Below are 14,482 nucleotides of genomic sequence, written 5' to 3'. Positions count from 1 at the left end.
ATTGGGTAACATCAAACACATACACTAAAATTCAGTAGTTCAATACAGACTAATCTGTTGCCTGTGAAATAGTACAGATTGCATAAACAAGACTTTCTCAAGGACCTGAAATTGTAAGATCTCATGGGGAAAAGAAAACTCAGCAAGCATTTAGAATAATTTCTGGTTCGCTGTTCTCTGGAATGGTAGTGTGAAAAAGCAGGAGTGATTGGATGCATGGCAGCAGAATGGGAGTGGGTCTGCTTTCAATGGCATCCAGTTTAAAGAATGGTGTCTGTTCCACAGCAGGTCTCTAAATCTGACAGCAAACAGCAAGATACGACTGCCTGGTCGACAATTGGGTCTTGACAGCTGTATTAATAATATGTAATGTGAACGACATACTAAAGATAATGAGCTTTACAGAATGGTTGTACTGGTGATGCTATCTGTTGTGCAATATGTGAAATGTTGTAATGTCAGGAAAGCATTTTAAAATACATCCCATGCTGTTTGTGGAGGAGGATCTCATTAAAACTGCAGTACAAAAGACTTATTGTCAGGAAGGTGTGACATGGGTCATGTCCCAAGAAATGCTGCATCAAACCTTGAGCTAATCCTTGCAAGCTTCCTGCTGCTATTGAAAGAGGAGGAAGTAGGAAAAAACGCTTTTGAAGCTGAAGCCAGAGGAATTCATCCAGGTTTGAATGAATTTAGAGAATGAGATAGTGCCTTCATGCTCAAACAGTTGTTACAGTTCTGGGGCATTGCTTAAGGACTCTTTAAGTGAGAAGATCTACTTTTTGTCTGGCTCTTAAACTTCCATTTAAATTGCTCTGGTTTTGATCTTGCAATTAGAAACCTGGTGAGACAGCTTGCTAAAAGAGATGTTTCATTTTTACTTACCAGTTCATTTAATGCTGTAATTAAGCTGTTGGTAAGGTTATAAATTTGGGATGCTGTATTGGAGGTACAAGCAGAAGGAAGCCCTGTAGAAATAACTCTTAGGGACTCTGAGTGATGGGGGGTTTCCCTGGGTGCTGGTGAGTGCCTGCTGTCAAGCTGTACGTGCTTTGGGAATAGGTGTTTCCTGCTGATAGCTTTTAGGAAGAATTCCTTTCCTTGTTTCAGGATGGAACCTTTTCCACTTGGAAGAAGGAGAAAAGATGCCCTGGAGCTCTCAACAAGCCCTTATGTGCCAATGTGTTGTAGCATTTACAAATATGTATCTTTCTAGAAAAGTGTGAAATATTCTGCTTTTAGACATGTGAGGAATGACTCTGAGGAGACGCTTACTCCCCTCTGAGGTTGTTCAGCTAGATTAGAAATAATTACCTAGAAAGAAAACTTATCTGGCTTGCAAACCGAATGAAAAAGGATTGCATAGAGCCACATTTCTGAACCTGCATCAGGATATTGTTCAGTTAGCAGCACGTATGTTTCACCTCTTCAAGTGACAGTTGAGATTTTGGACAAAGAGAGGAAGGAGAAAAGAGAAAAAATACATAATCTTTGACAACTATTGGGATCACATTTGTAAGTGTATAAAGCAGGATGAAGACTTCACATGGCATGTTTTACTCTCTGCATGGAGGAGGAAAATTATTTCAACCAGCCAGTGGTTCAAATTGAGTTAAGAATAGGACATACATTCAGAATATTTATGAAAAACAGTTATGGAACAGAAAACAGGAGACAATAATTCCTTTGACGATTTATCAAAGTGACATTAATTCTTCTACAGCAAATGACTGAGGCAAATATAATCATTTCATCTGCTATGTGTCAGGGCCCCAGAGTGATAGTTGCTAAATGTTCCATTATTGACCTGCTGTTTTCTGATTACTTTGAGAACAGGCATGTTATGTGCTTCGCTTAGCTGCCAGTTTGTCCATGAAGTAAATTAGCTGGAAGGAATGTTTTTGTAATTGTTAGGTTTATAGTCCTGAGAACGGGGGGGGGGGGGAAATCAGATGGTTTGCAGTGCTCATTGCAATGAATTTGTAGGGTTTTATTCTCTGCCATCTCTTTATCTGATTACCACTGCTTGAAATCTGAGTGAAATACATCAGTCTTGCCTTCAGTGCATACTTTCCTCCAGCTGAGTGCAAGAAGGGTCTGCATGAAAGATGCAGTGAGGTTCGTATGACAGAGTACAGAGTTACTCCCCAAGTTCCTTCCCCAACTCCTATACAGCTTGGAAGAGAGGCTCTGAATTGGTGCTGTTATTCTGGTAAAACACAGGTTTGGTTTCTTGAGAGGTTGTAGCAAAGAGGACTGCTGCAATATTTGTAGGAATCAGATAATAGAAAACACCAAACCTGCATTCTTGTTCAATAGCTTCCTCCCTTTCAGTCATCCCTTTCTTTACAGACCAACCCCAGCTGCTTAGGGCAATTCTTTTTCTACTTTGCTTACCATAAAGCAGTGCAGTCTGCTCTCTGATTCATGGTGCTGCCATTTTCACTTGCACAGTTTCTCAGTTGTGCACTCCCTCAATAAACAGGTTCCTGCTGTCGTGCATTGGAGGGGGAGGTCCTAAGGGAAGGTAAGAACAGAGATGGGAGCTGAGTTTCAGAGGTTGGAGACAACTTGTTAGTTAACTGGTTCTTCAAGTTGTTATATGTAATACAAAGAGTGGTCTTCTTCCTTAGCTTGTCCTTTCCATCTCTTATGCTCCAACTTTGCCATCCCAACTGATGCCAGCTTGTGCAATAGGTGATCTGCACCACAGAGCAGCTCTGTGCTCGCATGCAGTGCTCTCCAGACTGTTTTGAAGGTAGTCAATATTGCGGACTCCATTTGTTTTTCACACTTCTTTGATTTTCAGTGAGGAGATGCTGTTACCAACTGACTCCCAAAACAGTGCCCCAAATTTTTGGATTCAAAGCAGTGATATCTCGAAGTTACTATATTTAAAGCATGAAAAATAACACTGCCTGGCTGGTCTCGCCTCGTTACAGCAGTTACTGTTCTCTCTAGCTCTGAACTTCAGATTGCCCCGAGGGGTCCCATTGTGTGTTCCAAGGTAACGTACATGTGACCATATAAAAAAAGATAATTCATCAGCCTGAAATGTGGTGGGAGATCAGAGGGCGCTGAGGTGAGATGTCGGCCTCCCCAGGCTGTGTGTCAGCATTTGGATACACTTCTGCTTTAAAAAATAAGTGACGTTAATGTTTGCTGCACAGGAATAGCTTCCAGGGATTGTGGCTTCATATTCACGAGGAGCAGAATTGAGGTGCAGCAGTGAGAGATCTGGCAGTTCTTTGAACATTTGTCAGAAAGGAACCCACTGGAAAATGAAACTAAAGCTAAAAATGGTGTTGATGAAATAGCACTTACCTGTACAGAATGGGTTACAGGAGGAAAAGAATCCGCTCTGCGTTCCCTTCTGTCCAACACATCCACTGCAAATTGCAGTAATTCCTTCAGCCACCTCGGATGTAGTTACTATGCAAAGGTTATTTTCACAAGCTTCTATTTTAAATGATTGTAAAAACACCATGTGTGCTTGACTGTCTCTTTAAGACTTTGGCAAGTGTTTTGGCATACTTAGGTTCTACCCTGTTCTTCTAAGTGTTTCTTATTGCTATGGCAACACTAATCAATCACTGTGCTAAAAATAGGCCTTTCGTGTTCCAAGAGGCTATCTGTGGTGAGTTGAAAATCCAACTGCAGTGTGTGCTTTCCGTATGCTGCTTTCATTTCACTTTATTTTAATCTGGAGATACCCCTGCTTGTGTGCAGTACTTGGTTACAGACCCACGGGTGTTTTGCTGGTTGCTCTCTTGAGCTTTAATCCTCTCCTGGCCCTCCCAAAAAAAAGATGCTGAGTGCAGGGAGCAAACAAAGAACAACAGCACGGGGGATAAAAACACCTGAAATATTGTTTGGTTTTGGTTGGGTTTCTCTTGTTTTGTTTTTCATGTCCCTCCCAGGCACCCCTAAAGAAATGTGGAGGTGACAATAGGAGACACCTGCTTAGCAAGTGTTAATGAAAGGCTCCTTACCCTGCCACTCTGAAGGCACTACAGCTGTTCTATAGAAATAAAGTGTAAGTTTAATTTAAAGATTAAATGGGCCGCTATTTTTTTGTCCAAAGAGGATCCTTGCAGGCTGTAGAGATGATGGAACGGAGGCGTGGAAGCGGTGCCCCACACACTGCTCTGCGTGGATGGCGGCACAGAGGGAGCGGTGCTTTGGAGAAGAAATCTGCTGAAAGGTTTCTTACCTCAACCCAAGTTTGGTTCCAACTGTTGCATAACACTGAGTCCCTGGCTGAGTATAGATGCAGCCACTCAAGTAGAAAAAAAAATGTACTTCTTGCATGAGTAATAAAAGTCTTTTGAACGATGCATAAACAGTTTTCTGGTTCTGCCGGAGCCCTCTGCCAATTAGTCAGAGTGCAGCTGATGAATCATGAGACGCAGTCTGTGAAATGTTCAAAAATTTGGACCCTGCTAAATGTTCCTGAAAGCCACCGAGCCCCCCGCAGCTGCTGGAGCAGTGGTTGGCAGCCAGCTCTGCAGAGCTGTGTTGGCAGTCCAGTTTTTTGTTGAACTGTAGCTTTCATTTGGAGGTAAATTCATGTTACCATCTGCAAAGCAGCAGTGAGGTTGACTTTTGATAGCTTTATGCTAAAATGATTTTCTGCTTTTTAATGAGGTGCCATGAGGTGAGTGGCACTCAGTAGTTCTTGTGCAGAAACCTGGAGATCCTCAGGCTTTTCCTAACGTCTTGCTTGAGATGCCAGAACAGAAGGTTGTTTTTAACAGTCTAGATTTGGAGTTGCAGGGAATAACACTTCTATTCAGTGCTTCACTGAACTGCTGAAGGCCGCCTGATGGCACCTGAAGTTCAGCCTATAGAGCGGCTGTGTTTCTGGGTGTCGTGGTCTGACTCATTGCTGGTAAACTGTAGACGGTGGTAGAAAGTAGCAGGTATTTATTTTATTGCAGGGGAGGAGAGAAATCTGTCATTTGGCATTATTCCATATTTCCTAGCCGTGCTTCAGGTCAACAGCACAAATGTTTCTGATGTTTTGCATTACATCCCCTACTGTACCTGAAACTGTGTAGTGTTTGATCACTTACATCATCCACTGCTTCCATTTGTGTCAGTTCTATTTTGGAAGCATCCATCTTAATTGTTTAGCAAAGAAAATTAAATTTTGGTCATCAAATCAAAAGGGCAGATTCTTAACAGGTAACGAAAGCCTGGGCTGCAGCAGTAACCTTGACAGATGCAGACACAGTGCCAGTAAGTGGTTGGTATGTTGTGCTGTTAGGGCACACATCTCTGCAGCTTTTGGTGAAAACCTTCCCAGAAGCTGTTACTCAGATCGAAGCCCTGAGTCCATAGTAGTGCAGTACCAGGTGCTGCATTCCGTGCACAGCACTGGGAGCCACTGATAAAAACAAAAGGAATTAATTGGCAGGCTCTGCTCATTTCCTCAAGGATGCTTTCCCTGGGGATGCCCATATGCAGAGCTGTCGGTTGTTGTCAGCAGCAGCTCTGTGTGCCTGGACTGTGATCCCAGCACTTTTGTGTCTTCATACTCAACAGAGCTGCCATTTATGAGGCTTTGAAATTCATGACCCATGTTTTCACCATCCAAGCACTAAAGTAGTTCTCTTCCAAATGCTTTGAAAACTGTGCAATTGATATCAGTGGCTTTGCAATTTTATTTTTAATCTGTGTTCTGTAAGCCACCTCCAGTAGTAATTTACATCTGCAACCTTCTCCATTCTCGTGCATGCACAGAAAACAACTGGAATGTTCTTTACTTTTGGAATGTGAATCATCTGAGTGATACTGAGCATTGTTTTCAGTTGTGATGGCATCTCCATCTTCTGGGTCATTCCATATCTCTGTTTTATAGCTTTTTGTTAGATGTTTATAGCTTTTTGCTTGCTTTAAGAACATTTGATTGTAGGCTTCTTGTCATCAATCACTTTTATTCGCCTCTCCTTCCAACTAACATTAATATAATTCTTTGTTGTAGTTTTTCTTGTTTGGATGCTTTGTTGATGAAGTTCTTTCCATGAAGTGCCTGCTGTTTGCTCCGGTATTTGCTTGCAGATGCTTTTAGCTGTCTGTCAGCACAGGAGCAACATGCTGAGATAGGTGGTACAACCTCAGTTCGGAGAATATCTGGAATTTCTCTCTGTGTTAGCTTGTATTACGAGATCCCCAGGTCTGTCAGAGTGTTTATAAATACTGTATATCTTCAGCTGGTGTCTACTGAGACATATGTCATCCATCTTTAATTGCCCACAAGATGTGGATAATAAGGAATCAGCTCATCTGACACTGAATTTGCCCTATCTTGCACTGTACATGGTGGTGATTTTTTAATGTTTTATTTTTATCACTCACTGCCCAAGCTGCATATCTGAGAGCTGGTCACAGTTTAGAGTGGATTGGAACTCGTAAGGTGCAGGTCCCCAGAAATCTTTACTTAAAGGGGAAATATTTATACGATCTGAAGGGAAGTGGTGTGGTCTGTCAGCAGCAGCAGCAATGTGTGCCATAGGAATATCTCGTTATGTTAATGGAGGGGCAGCCTGAGCAGCAGCCTTCTTCCTTCCTCCAGAATGAGTCTGCTATCTGTACAGCCCCTGGCACCAGAACTCTGTTCTGGCAAAACTCATTCTTTTTTGCACTCAGGGTGGATGTGCTTATGAATATTTCTGCGGTCAAAAGAAAATTGAACCATTACTTTTGAGATGAGATCCATGGAATGGGGAATATATTTTCTGAGTCTCAAAGGAACAGGCTTCTCAATTTAATTTTGTAGCATGGCAAATTGTCTTCTAAATCACCTCCTTTCTTACTCATCAGCCCATCCCTTAGAAGAATTCTCCAAATTTTATCAAGTCCAAACTTGGACCAACAGCAGTGTTAATGCTAAGGCATCATAAGGTCCTCATTGTGTAAGCTGTATGTACAATACATGAAATAGTCATTGTTTTTGCAAAGACATTTTGCCGTAGGGTATTGCTGGTGCGTTATACCAGTAACTACCACCTCAGTTTTGCTGGCAGTTATTGCAAGACTTGATGACTAACAGTAAAGATGCTGTTAAACTAACATTCTTTGGAGTCTTTTAGATGTTGACTGTCTGCCTCTCTGAAAAGTTGGTTTGAAAGAAGAACTGTGAAGTGCTAAAGAAAAGATATTCCAGTAGAGAAAGTATTTCAAATTATGTTGCCTGCTATTATGAACTGTAGATAATCCAACTAAATTCAGCAATCCACAGAAAAAATTATTCCCCTATAAAATACAGAAATATTATCTTTGTTAGAAAAAAAATGTTGCATCCTTAATTTTATTGCATTATTCTCTAGAGATTATTTTGGGTTTTAGTATAAAAGATTTTCCATGGCAGCTCATCTTAATATAATTAATAGGAAATTATGCTAAAATTTATTTCCCACTGAAAATGAAAATAAACCAAACCCTTGCATGTCAAAGCACTGGGACTGTTTGTGCAGAACCTGCAGGCAATGAAAAGTCCTTGGGGTATTTTGCATGGGGGGGCAGCCTTGTCTATGGTGAAGAGTATTGAGTTGCTCTCGAGGTGGCAGAGTACTGCTCATACACTTGTGCTCCTGTGTATCGTGAGCACGAAAACTCCAGTAGCTAGTTATTCCAGAGAACTCGTATTAATTTATTTATGAAATCATTTCAGTGTTCTGTTTTCAGATATAACCTCTGCATCCCTCCAGAATCATAAAATGCTTTCATGTTTTGTGTAAATTTGACGATTTTTCTTGAAGTAAAATGGGGAGAGAAAGCTGTTACCAACCAGGATGTACGGTATGTGTCAGCTGATGGAACGTGGAATATTTCTTATCATGTCAAACACGTTTCTCTTTTGTTACAGTGTTCATTTTTGCCTAAATTCTCCATTCACATAGAGACAAAGTATGAGGACAACAAAGGAAGCAATGACAGCGTAAGTAGGATGACTTTTGCAGAATTAAATGTAATTCTTTTAGGTAATCACGATCCATCTCTGGGTATTTCAGTTGGAGAAAGAGGCCTTCTCAGGTTTGTATCTTCACTCCTACCTGGATATGCTGTTGGTGAGCAACGTGACAGCTCAGAAGGTGGTTACCTACAGCATCACGAGATGGAGGGTTCATGCACACAGCTTCCTTTCTGTATCTCATGTTCTACTTGTCATTTTTCTAAATACAGTGTAATTTATGTATGTGACTTCAGCACCTGTGAACATTAATGGTGAAGGAAGGAAATATTGCTTTATTTTGTTCATGCTTTTAGTTGTGTTGTAGTTCATCTATTTCGCATTATGTTCTCTGAGCAAAGGGAGTTGAATTCACAAGAGCTGGTAGGATGAGCGAGCAGGAAACTTAACAACAGCCAGAGAGGAAAGATCTCGACAGAACAAGGACCAACAGCTGGGCCATGGAGGTGATGTGTTGGCAAGTTAGGAAGTTCACAGAATGAGAGCTTAGAAATGGAAAGGATAATTAACTGTAGAACTGTAGGAGAAGGGTGGGAATGAGTAGCCAGCAGCTGCTGGGTGGGAATGCAGAGTGGGAATAGAAGGGAGGAGCGCACTCAGATTTTGGTTCTCTGACAGGGAGCAAAGCAGGGTCAAGAAAAGAATAAAGTTAGATACAGCTGGATGAATAGACAAATACATGCTTGTGTGTTTGATTTTGGCATGCTTTAAACAACCATTTGTTGCAGACTTGTGGGAAGAAGCTTGTAAGTGTGAAATACTGTTCAAAATATCTGGAAAATTGGTCTGTAACACAGGGGCCTACCGAAGGAGTGTTTGAAAGTCAGTAGAGCAGATTTTAAAGGGCTCTGAGGCACAGATCCTTTCTGTTTCTGGAGATGAACCTTAGTAAAGCTGCTCAAGGCACAAGTGTTGTGCTTTCCAGCTGGGAGGTGCATTCTCCCAACTGCCCTGGGCCCCTCTGTTAGCAAAGCTGACAGCTCTTGCACTGCTTATGGCCGAGCAATTACGTGTAATAGAACAAGGTATAATTTTAGAATAGAATTATTTGGTTGGAAGGGACCTACAAAGGTCATCAAGTCCAACTATCCAACCACTTCAGGTGTAACCAGAAGTTAAAGTGTATTATGAAGGGTGTTATCCAAATGCCTCTGGCACACTGTCAGACATTGGGGAATAGACCTCCTGGCTAGGAAGCTTGGTCCAGTCTTTGAGCGACCTCACAATAAATAGTTTTTTTAATGAGTATCTGATCTGCACCTACTTTGAATTATAGTTTGAATAATGTTTAGGCGTACAGAAGTTTTCCCAGTGATACGCAACAGAGATCACAGATGAGCCACCAAATACCATCAACTTGCAGTCACTGCTGGCCTAGGGCAGGTTGAGATCAGTGACAGGGAAAGAGAAAAGAAAAAGAAATGTGTTATATTACAAACTATGTGAGCTTTGCATTATGTAATTTATGCACTTTTTAATCTTCACTTTTACTTTTTGGCAGCCCTTGTTAATTCAAAGCAAGCCCACACCTTTGGTTTCAGGAGGGTGTAGATTACTGTTCTGGTACATTATAATATCAGCAGTGAGAAGACACATTCTGTGCTGATGCCTGACAGGAAGAACTGAAGCTGTTTAACCAGTGAAATTTCAGATTTTTTTTTTCAGTGTGTCAGTTTTGTAGCAAAAATACTATGATTCAAGTCCTGAATAGTCCCAGCCAGTGAATTTAAGATGAAAGTTGCACAGAAATAGGATGCTCAGATCATGTAAATGAAAGGATATCTGTTCTTTGAATTCAGCTCTTCAAAATGTAGTCGTTACTGGAGTAGCAGTGGGGTAATGTTATAAATCACATTTGCAACCTGAGTCACAGCCTGGGCAAATACCTGCCAAGATGAGCTGCTTTAATTGACCTTTACTTGAAGTGAAGTGGTAGAAAAAGTATGAGGACTGTATTCCAGCCCTCATTTCCGTGACTTTGTAATGCCCATAGTTATAATTCACTGGTGTGAACACAACAAACCAATCTATGTAATATCTACATACTTTTCTGTTGATCCAGTGACATTTATTTGCTGATGCAGATGTGGTTGGTACAGTGCTGAGATGCTGGAAGGTTTGTAAATACAGAGACCTGGCTGAGCCCCTTGGAGCCTGTGTGCTTAAGAAGATGCAGTGTGTACCTTTCTCTCACATCAGACAAGTCTGGATTAGATTTCACTTTGTCTGACCTGTCAGAAAGCAACAGGGAAACACAGCATCCATTTCTGTAGATACGCTGTGGGTTTTTTTATTGCTACTATCAGTCTTGGCTGATAAAGAATCAAAACAGTACATCTGTAAACTTTGCAGTTGCGATGCAAAACATAATGAATGAACTTAAATAATGAGGGTAATGCGTGTCTGACTTCAACTAAGCAGTTTCTGGGGGGTTTGGATCGTACAGGTTCTTTTAAATCTTTGAACTCTGATTTTTCTTCATTTCCACGGTATCTAATAAAGTAGATATTGATTGTAGAAAGCAGTAATTAGGTATAAGGATACTAAAGCTAATTACATTGATTAGTAGAAGAAAGTAATACAAATGTTCTCAGTTTCCTGTTGCCCTTTGGGAGGCTATGATATTATTATTTTATTTAATATGCTGCATTGTCTGGTAAGATTCTACCTAATTACTGCAATGTATCTTGATGTAAATGCCCTCCTGATTTTTCTTCCCAGCTGTCCTGAGAGAAGAAACTCAGGGAAGATGATGCCTGCTTTGTAATTTGATTTTTCTGTCTTAAATTTTGACATCACCTTAAGCTATTCTCTGTGCTCTGTAAGCCCCATCATTGTGATCTGTTACGTTCTGCACAAATGTGAACGCTGCCAAAAAGAGTAGTGGCCAATAAAACCCTTTACTTAAATGAAACATCAGTGACTGCACGACCGGTCTGTAGTTTCCATGGGTGGTGCAGTGAAGGCGGTTCTCTCCAAGCAGATCACTGAAGCACAGAGACATTCCCGTCCCGTGGTTGTTGCAGAAGGTTCGTTATGCCTCATTGTTTCTGTTTCTTCAGTAGCAGCTATTTCTGCTGATAGTTGGGCAATGAATTTTACCACCTGATGGTGGCTGAGGAAGGTGAGAAAGTACAGTTTGTAAAAAAGGATCCCGTTGTTGTCAATAAGGGAAAGACTTACAGAGCCTTGCGCTTTGTAGCATGAGGTTTTGCTCTGAAAATGGAGTGATGGCTCTTTATTACTAAAAAAAAAAACACACAAGGTCTTAAAATAGAGTCCTCCTGTTGTTAAAAAAGACGTGATGTGTATTAGCCAGAATTACCTTCTTAGGGGCAGTAATTCTGTGGAGTAAAGGTTTTGAGGCTGAGTTGTTCTTCAGAACGACAGCATTATGAGCATCAGTGGGCCGCACTCCTGGAAGCGTCTCAATAATGCTGATAAAGCCATCAGTACATACAGCAATAATTCTGTGTTGGTCAAGAGAAAAATAGATTATCTGTTTGTTTTTTGCCTTTCAAAGATGAGCATTGAAAATGCGTGTCTGAGTGACCGTGTGCCAGAGAACGGGGCAGTTGTGCACTCCGTTTAGTTGTAAATGAACACCAGCATCATCTGACACATTAATAGCTGAGCATGCTGCAACCCGCTAGCTTGCAGCTGGTATCGCCTGACGTGCAGTCCCTGTGCATTGCAGTGCCATCATTCACAGTTATAAAGACACTTCTTGACAGTGAGTTCTAATTCTGCTGTCCTAGAAGTGAGCGGGTGTGCAGTGTTAGTATGCTTCATCTTTAGTGCTTATTTCTGAATGTTTTGAAACATTTGACATTTTTTTCCCCATTTTTGTTTCCTATCTTAGTACCACAGAACTAGGTTATAACAAACTTCAATATAGCACGTGTAAATTAAATGCACATTCACTGTTTAAGGAATCTGCCATGAAGCAGCGATTGCAGCTGACATGGATTCAGATGTGGCCTGGCTTCGGCTCACTGAACTGCAGGTCATCATCTGGAAATTTCACGAGAGACCTTTTAGGTCCCACTGCAGAACAGGTTGCAGTCAAAGCTGGGGTCATTTAGGGGGGTAATTTTATTTGTGTCTGGGCTTGTTCTCTATTATGGTATTGTGACTGTTTATCTCCTGTATAGTTTGCAATGAAAACAAAACACAAAGTAGCTATGGCTACTATGGTGTAATGATGTAAAACTACATTTCTCCATTCAAAAAGTACAAATCTAAATTAGATATTTTATAAAAGATGGAATAATAGAGGAGTCGTGACATGGGGATAAAAACAAGCAGGGAGCACGGCTGCTTATAAATACATAACTGCCTTTGTGAGTTCCTGGCTGGCAGGCAGTGATATTCCCATGCTGTTCCATCAGCCAAATTTACTGCTGTCAGGGAGAGGTTCAGTCTTTTCCCATAGAAGAATCGCTCTCAGTTCTGTGTGCCCACATGATTTTAGGCAGCAATGAGGTTGAAATCGGTCAATTTCTGTAATCCTTGCTAAATTAAATCTCAGAAGTAAATTAATGCATTTTGGTGCTGGGTTTTGAACATGATTCACAGAAAAGTTACATGCTGGATAAAACTCTATAGATGAAGTTCTAAGTAAATTGTTTATTATTATAACTATTTTAGACCAAATTTTGCTTAAGAAAAATGAGAGCTGAAGTGGACCAGGTGACGACACCTGCTCAAGGGTGCTGCAGTAACAAATGGGATCCTTGCCAATGGTTCTGGTGATGGCAATTTAAAGAGATTAGAATTTCAAGTGGGAGAGGAGCTTTGTGCCAGATTTTCCCTTTTTAAAGTGGAAAATATAGAAGCCGTCCTTACTGCAATTGAACTTATAACTATTCATAAACCATAAAAGCTAGATTTAAACCATCCTGTTAATGAGGAATAGATATGCATTCTGCTCACAGAAAGCACTTGCAACTATTGAGGAGTTTGTGAGATGGCAAACTGCGTGGTTAGACTCCATTTCTGGGGTGGGCTACAACAGAGAGAATGCTTGAAACTTTCTGAGAAATACCAGTATTTGCATGAAAATAATACTTTCATATGTAAATATTCAATGGAAATGTTTATATACACCTAAGCGTGGGGATTCTCTTAACCACATGTTGTGATTATTCCTTTTGTTTGTTTTTTTTGAGCTGGATGACAAATAGAAAATTAGAAGAATACTTTCTAAGAGGGAATTTGACTTATAATTGAAGTTCACATCTCAGTAAATTGCATTTACGTGCTGTGTATTGAACAATGGCATCATTTTGGCTTAAGTTGGTGTGTAGATAGGTATGGGTGTCTGATGACTTAGGACCCGGGATGATAATAATGTTTGCTACCGTATTATGTGCCCGCAATTCTTTTAGAAATGCTCTGCTTTTTTTAGAAGAAAACCTTTTAGCTGTTACCCATTTCATTTCTCCGCCTTTACTGCATTTCTCAGCAGTGGCCAACTGCCTGGATCTAACGTAACAAGCGAGAACATAGAGATCTGTCACCCAAAACCTCACGGGTGATGGAAAAAGTAACTTCCAGATAAAGGCACGCACATTTTCTGTCTTACAGCCTTAGAATACTGGATTTTCTATTCTGGCTGCTCTATCAATTTCATCTCCAACAACTTGTCTTTATTTCAAAGTTGAGCTTAACTGCTTCCCTAGGAAATTTTCTGTCCTTTTCAGTAGTGCTTAAAATGCAAATTCTCTGCCTTATTACAGTCTTCTGACCGGAACCTCCTTGTGGCTGGGTTTTAAGCAAAAATAAAAGTAAAAAATGTGCAGAGCACAGCATTCCAGCTGATACCTCCTCTACTTTCAATGACAAAAAACAAAACCCATAACAAGAGATTCATATATTATGGAACAAAGCCAAACCAAACAAGCACAGATTTGACCCTGGGAGTCCTAGCAGTGTAGATGAGGAGTTTGCCAGAGTGACTGTAAGGAATGGATACAGCTGAGTCTGGCCTTCACTATTTATAGTCAAGCCAGGTTAGCTGCAGTGGTTGTCTGTGAGAGTTAACTCTTGGATCAGCTGCATGTGAATGAGATTGAAGACAGCAATTCAGCCTAAAGATGAAAATAAGAGAAATAGCAACGGAGCTTGCAGGAAAATATATTGAATTTGCTGTTGATTTACCATCATCTCATAACCTGGCTTTCTGTTCTGGCTTTGGCTACAAGGCAAAGAGAAGTTACAGCAAAGTATGTAGTAGAATGTGTCGTTGTAGGTCACAAAGAAGAAAATAAAGAAATTCAAATGCACCAGCTCTTATTTGTTGCAGTGTCCTTGAGTGATCCTTAGGATCATCTGCTAGCTGTTTTTTTGAGGGGGGGTTGGTGTTTTTTTCTTTGTTCAAATTTTCCCCAAAAGGAACAACCTGACGGTTTTTAAGATGACCTGTTTAAGGCCTCTCTTCCACTTCTTGTCATTCTGTAGGTGATTTAATCCAAACAATGCTCTTCATGAGTTTTCATTCCTCTT

General features: G+C 40.7%; 1 protein-coding gene and 1 long non-coding RNA gene across 11 annotated transcripts in view; one reads left to right on the top strand and one right to left on the bottom strand.

Moving 5' to 3' along the window:
• The window catches only part of LOC107052248, a 54,338-nt gene that overhangs the window by 2,577 nt on the left and 37,279 nt on the right, over positions 1–14,482 (bottom strand). For all 3 annotated transcript variants that reach the window (XR_003071141.3, XR_005840711.2, XR_003071145.3), the window contains one exon: positions 2,398–2,517. This is a non-coding gene — a long non-coding RNA (uncharacterized LOC107052248). The remainder of the gene's footprint in view (positions 1–2,397; positions 2,518–14,482) is intronic.
• Positions 1–14,482, top strand: part of PITPNC1 (phosphatidylinositol transfer protein cytoplasmic 1) — a 70,852-nt gene that overhangs the window by 35,210 nt on the left and 21,160 nt on the right. For 7 of the 8 annotated variants that reach the window (XM_015279977.4, XM_415676.8, XM_046902177.1 and 4 more), the window contains one exon: positions 7,871–7,942. The exons of the other annotated variant lie outside the window; for it this stretch is intronic. In XM_015279977.4, the coding sequence (XP_015135463.1) occupies positions 7,871–7,942 (72 nt within the window). The remainder of the gene's footprint in view (positions 1–7,870; positions 7,943–14,482) is intronic. 8 annotated transcript variants of the gene reach the window in all.

Source organism: Gallus gallus, chromosome 18, assembly GCF_016699485.2.
Source record: "Gallus gallus isolate bGalGal1 chromosome 18, bGalGal1.mat.broiler.GRCg7b, whole genome shotgun sequence".
NCBI classification, from domain to species: domain Eukaryota; kingdom Metazoa; phylum Chordata; class Aves; order Galliformes; family Phasianidae; genus Gallus; species Gallus gallus.
The sequence above is the reverse complement of the archived record's forward strand: the minus strand, read 5'-3'. Positions and strand labels throughout refer to the sequence as shown.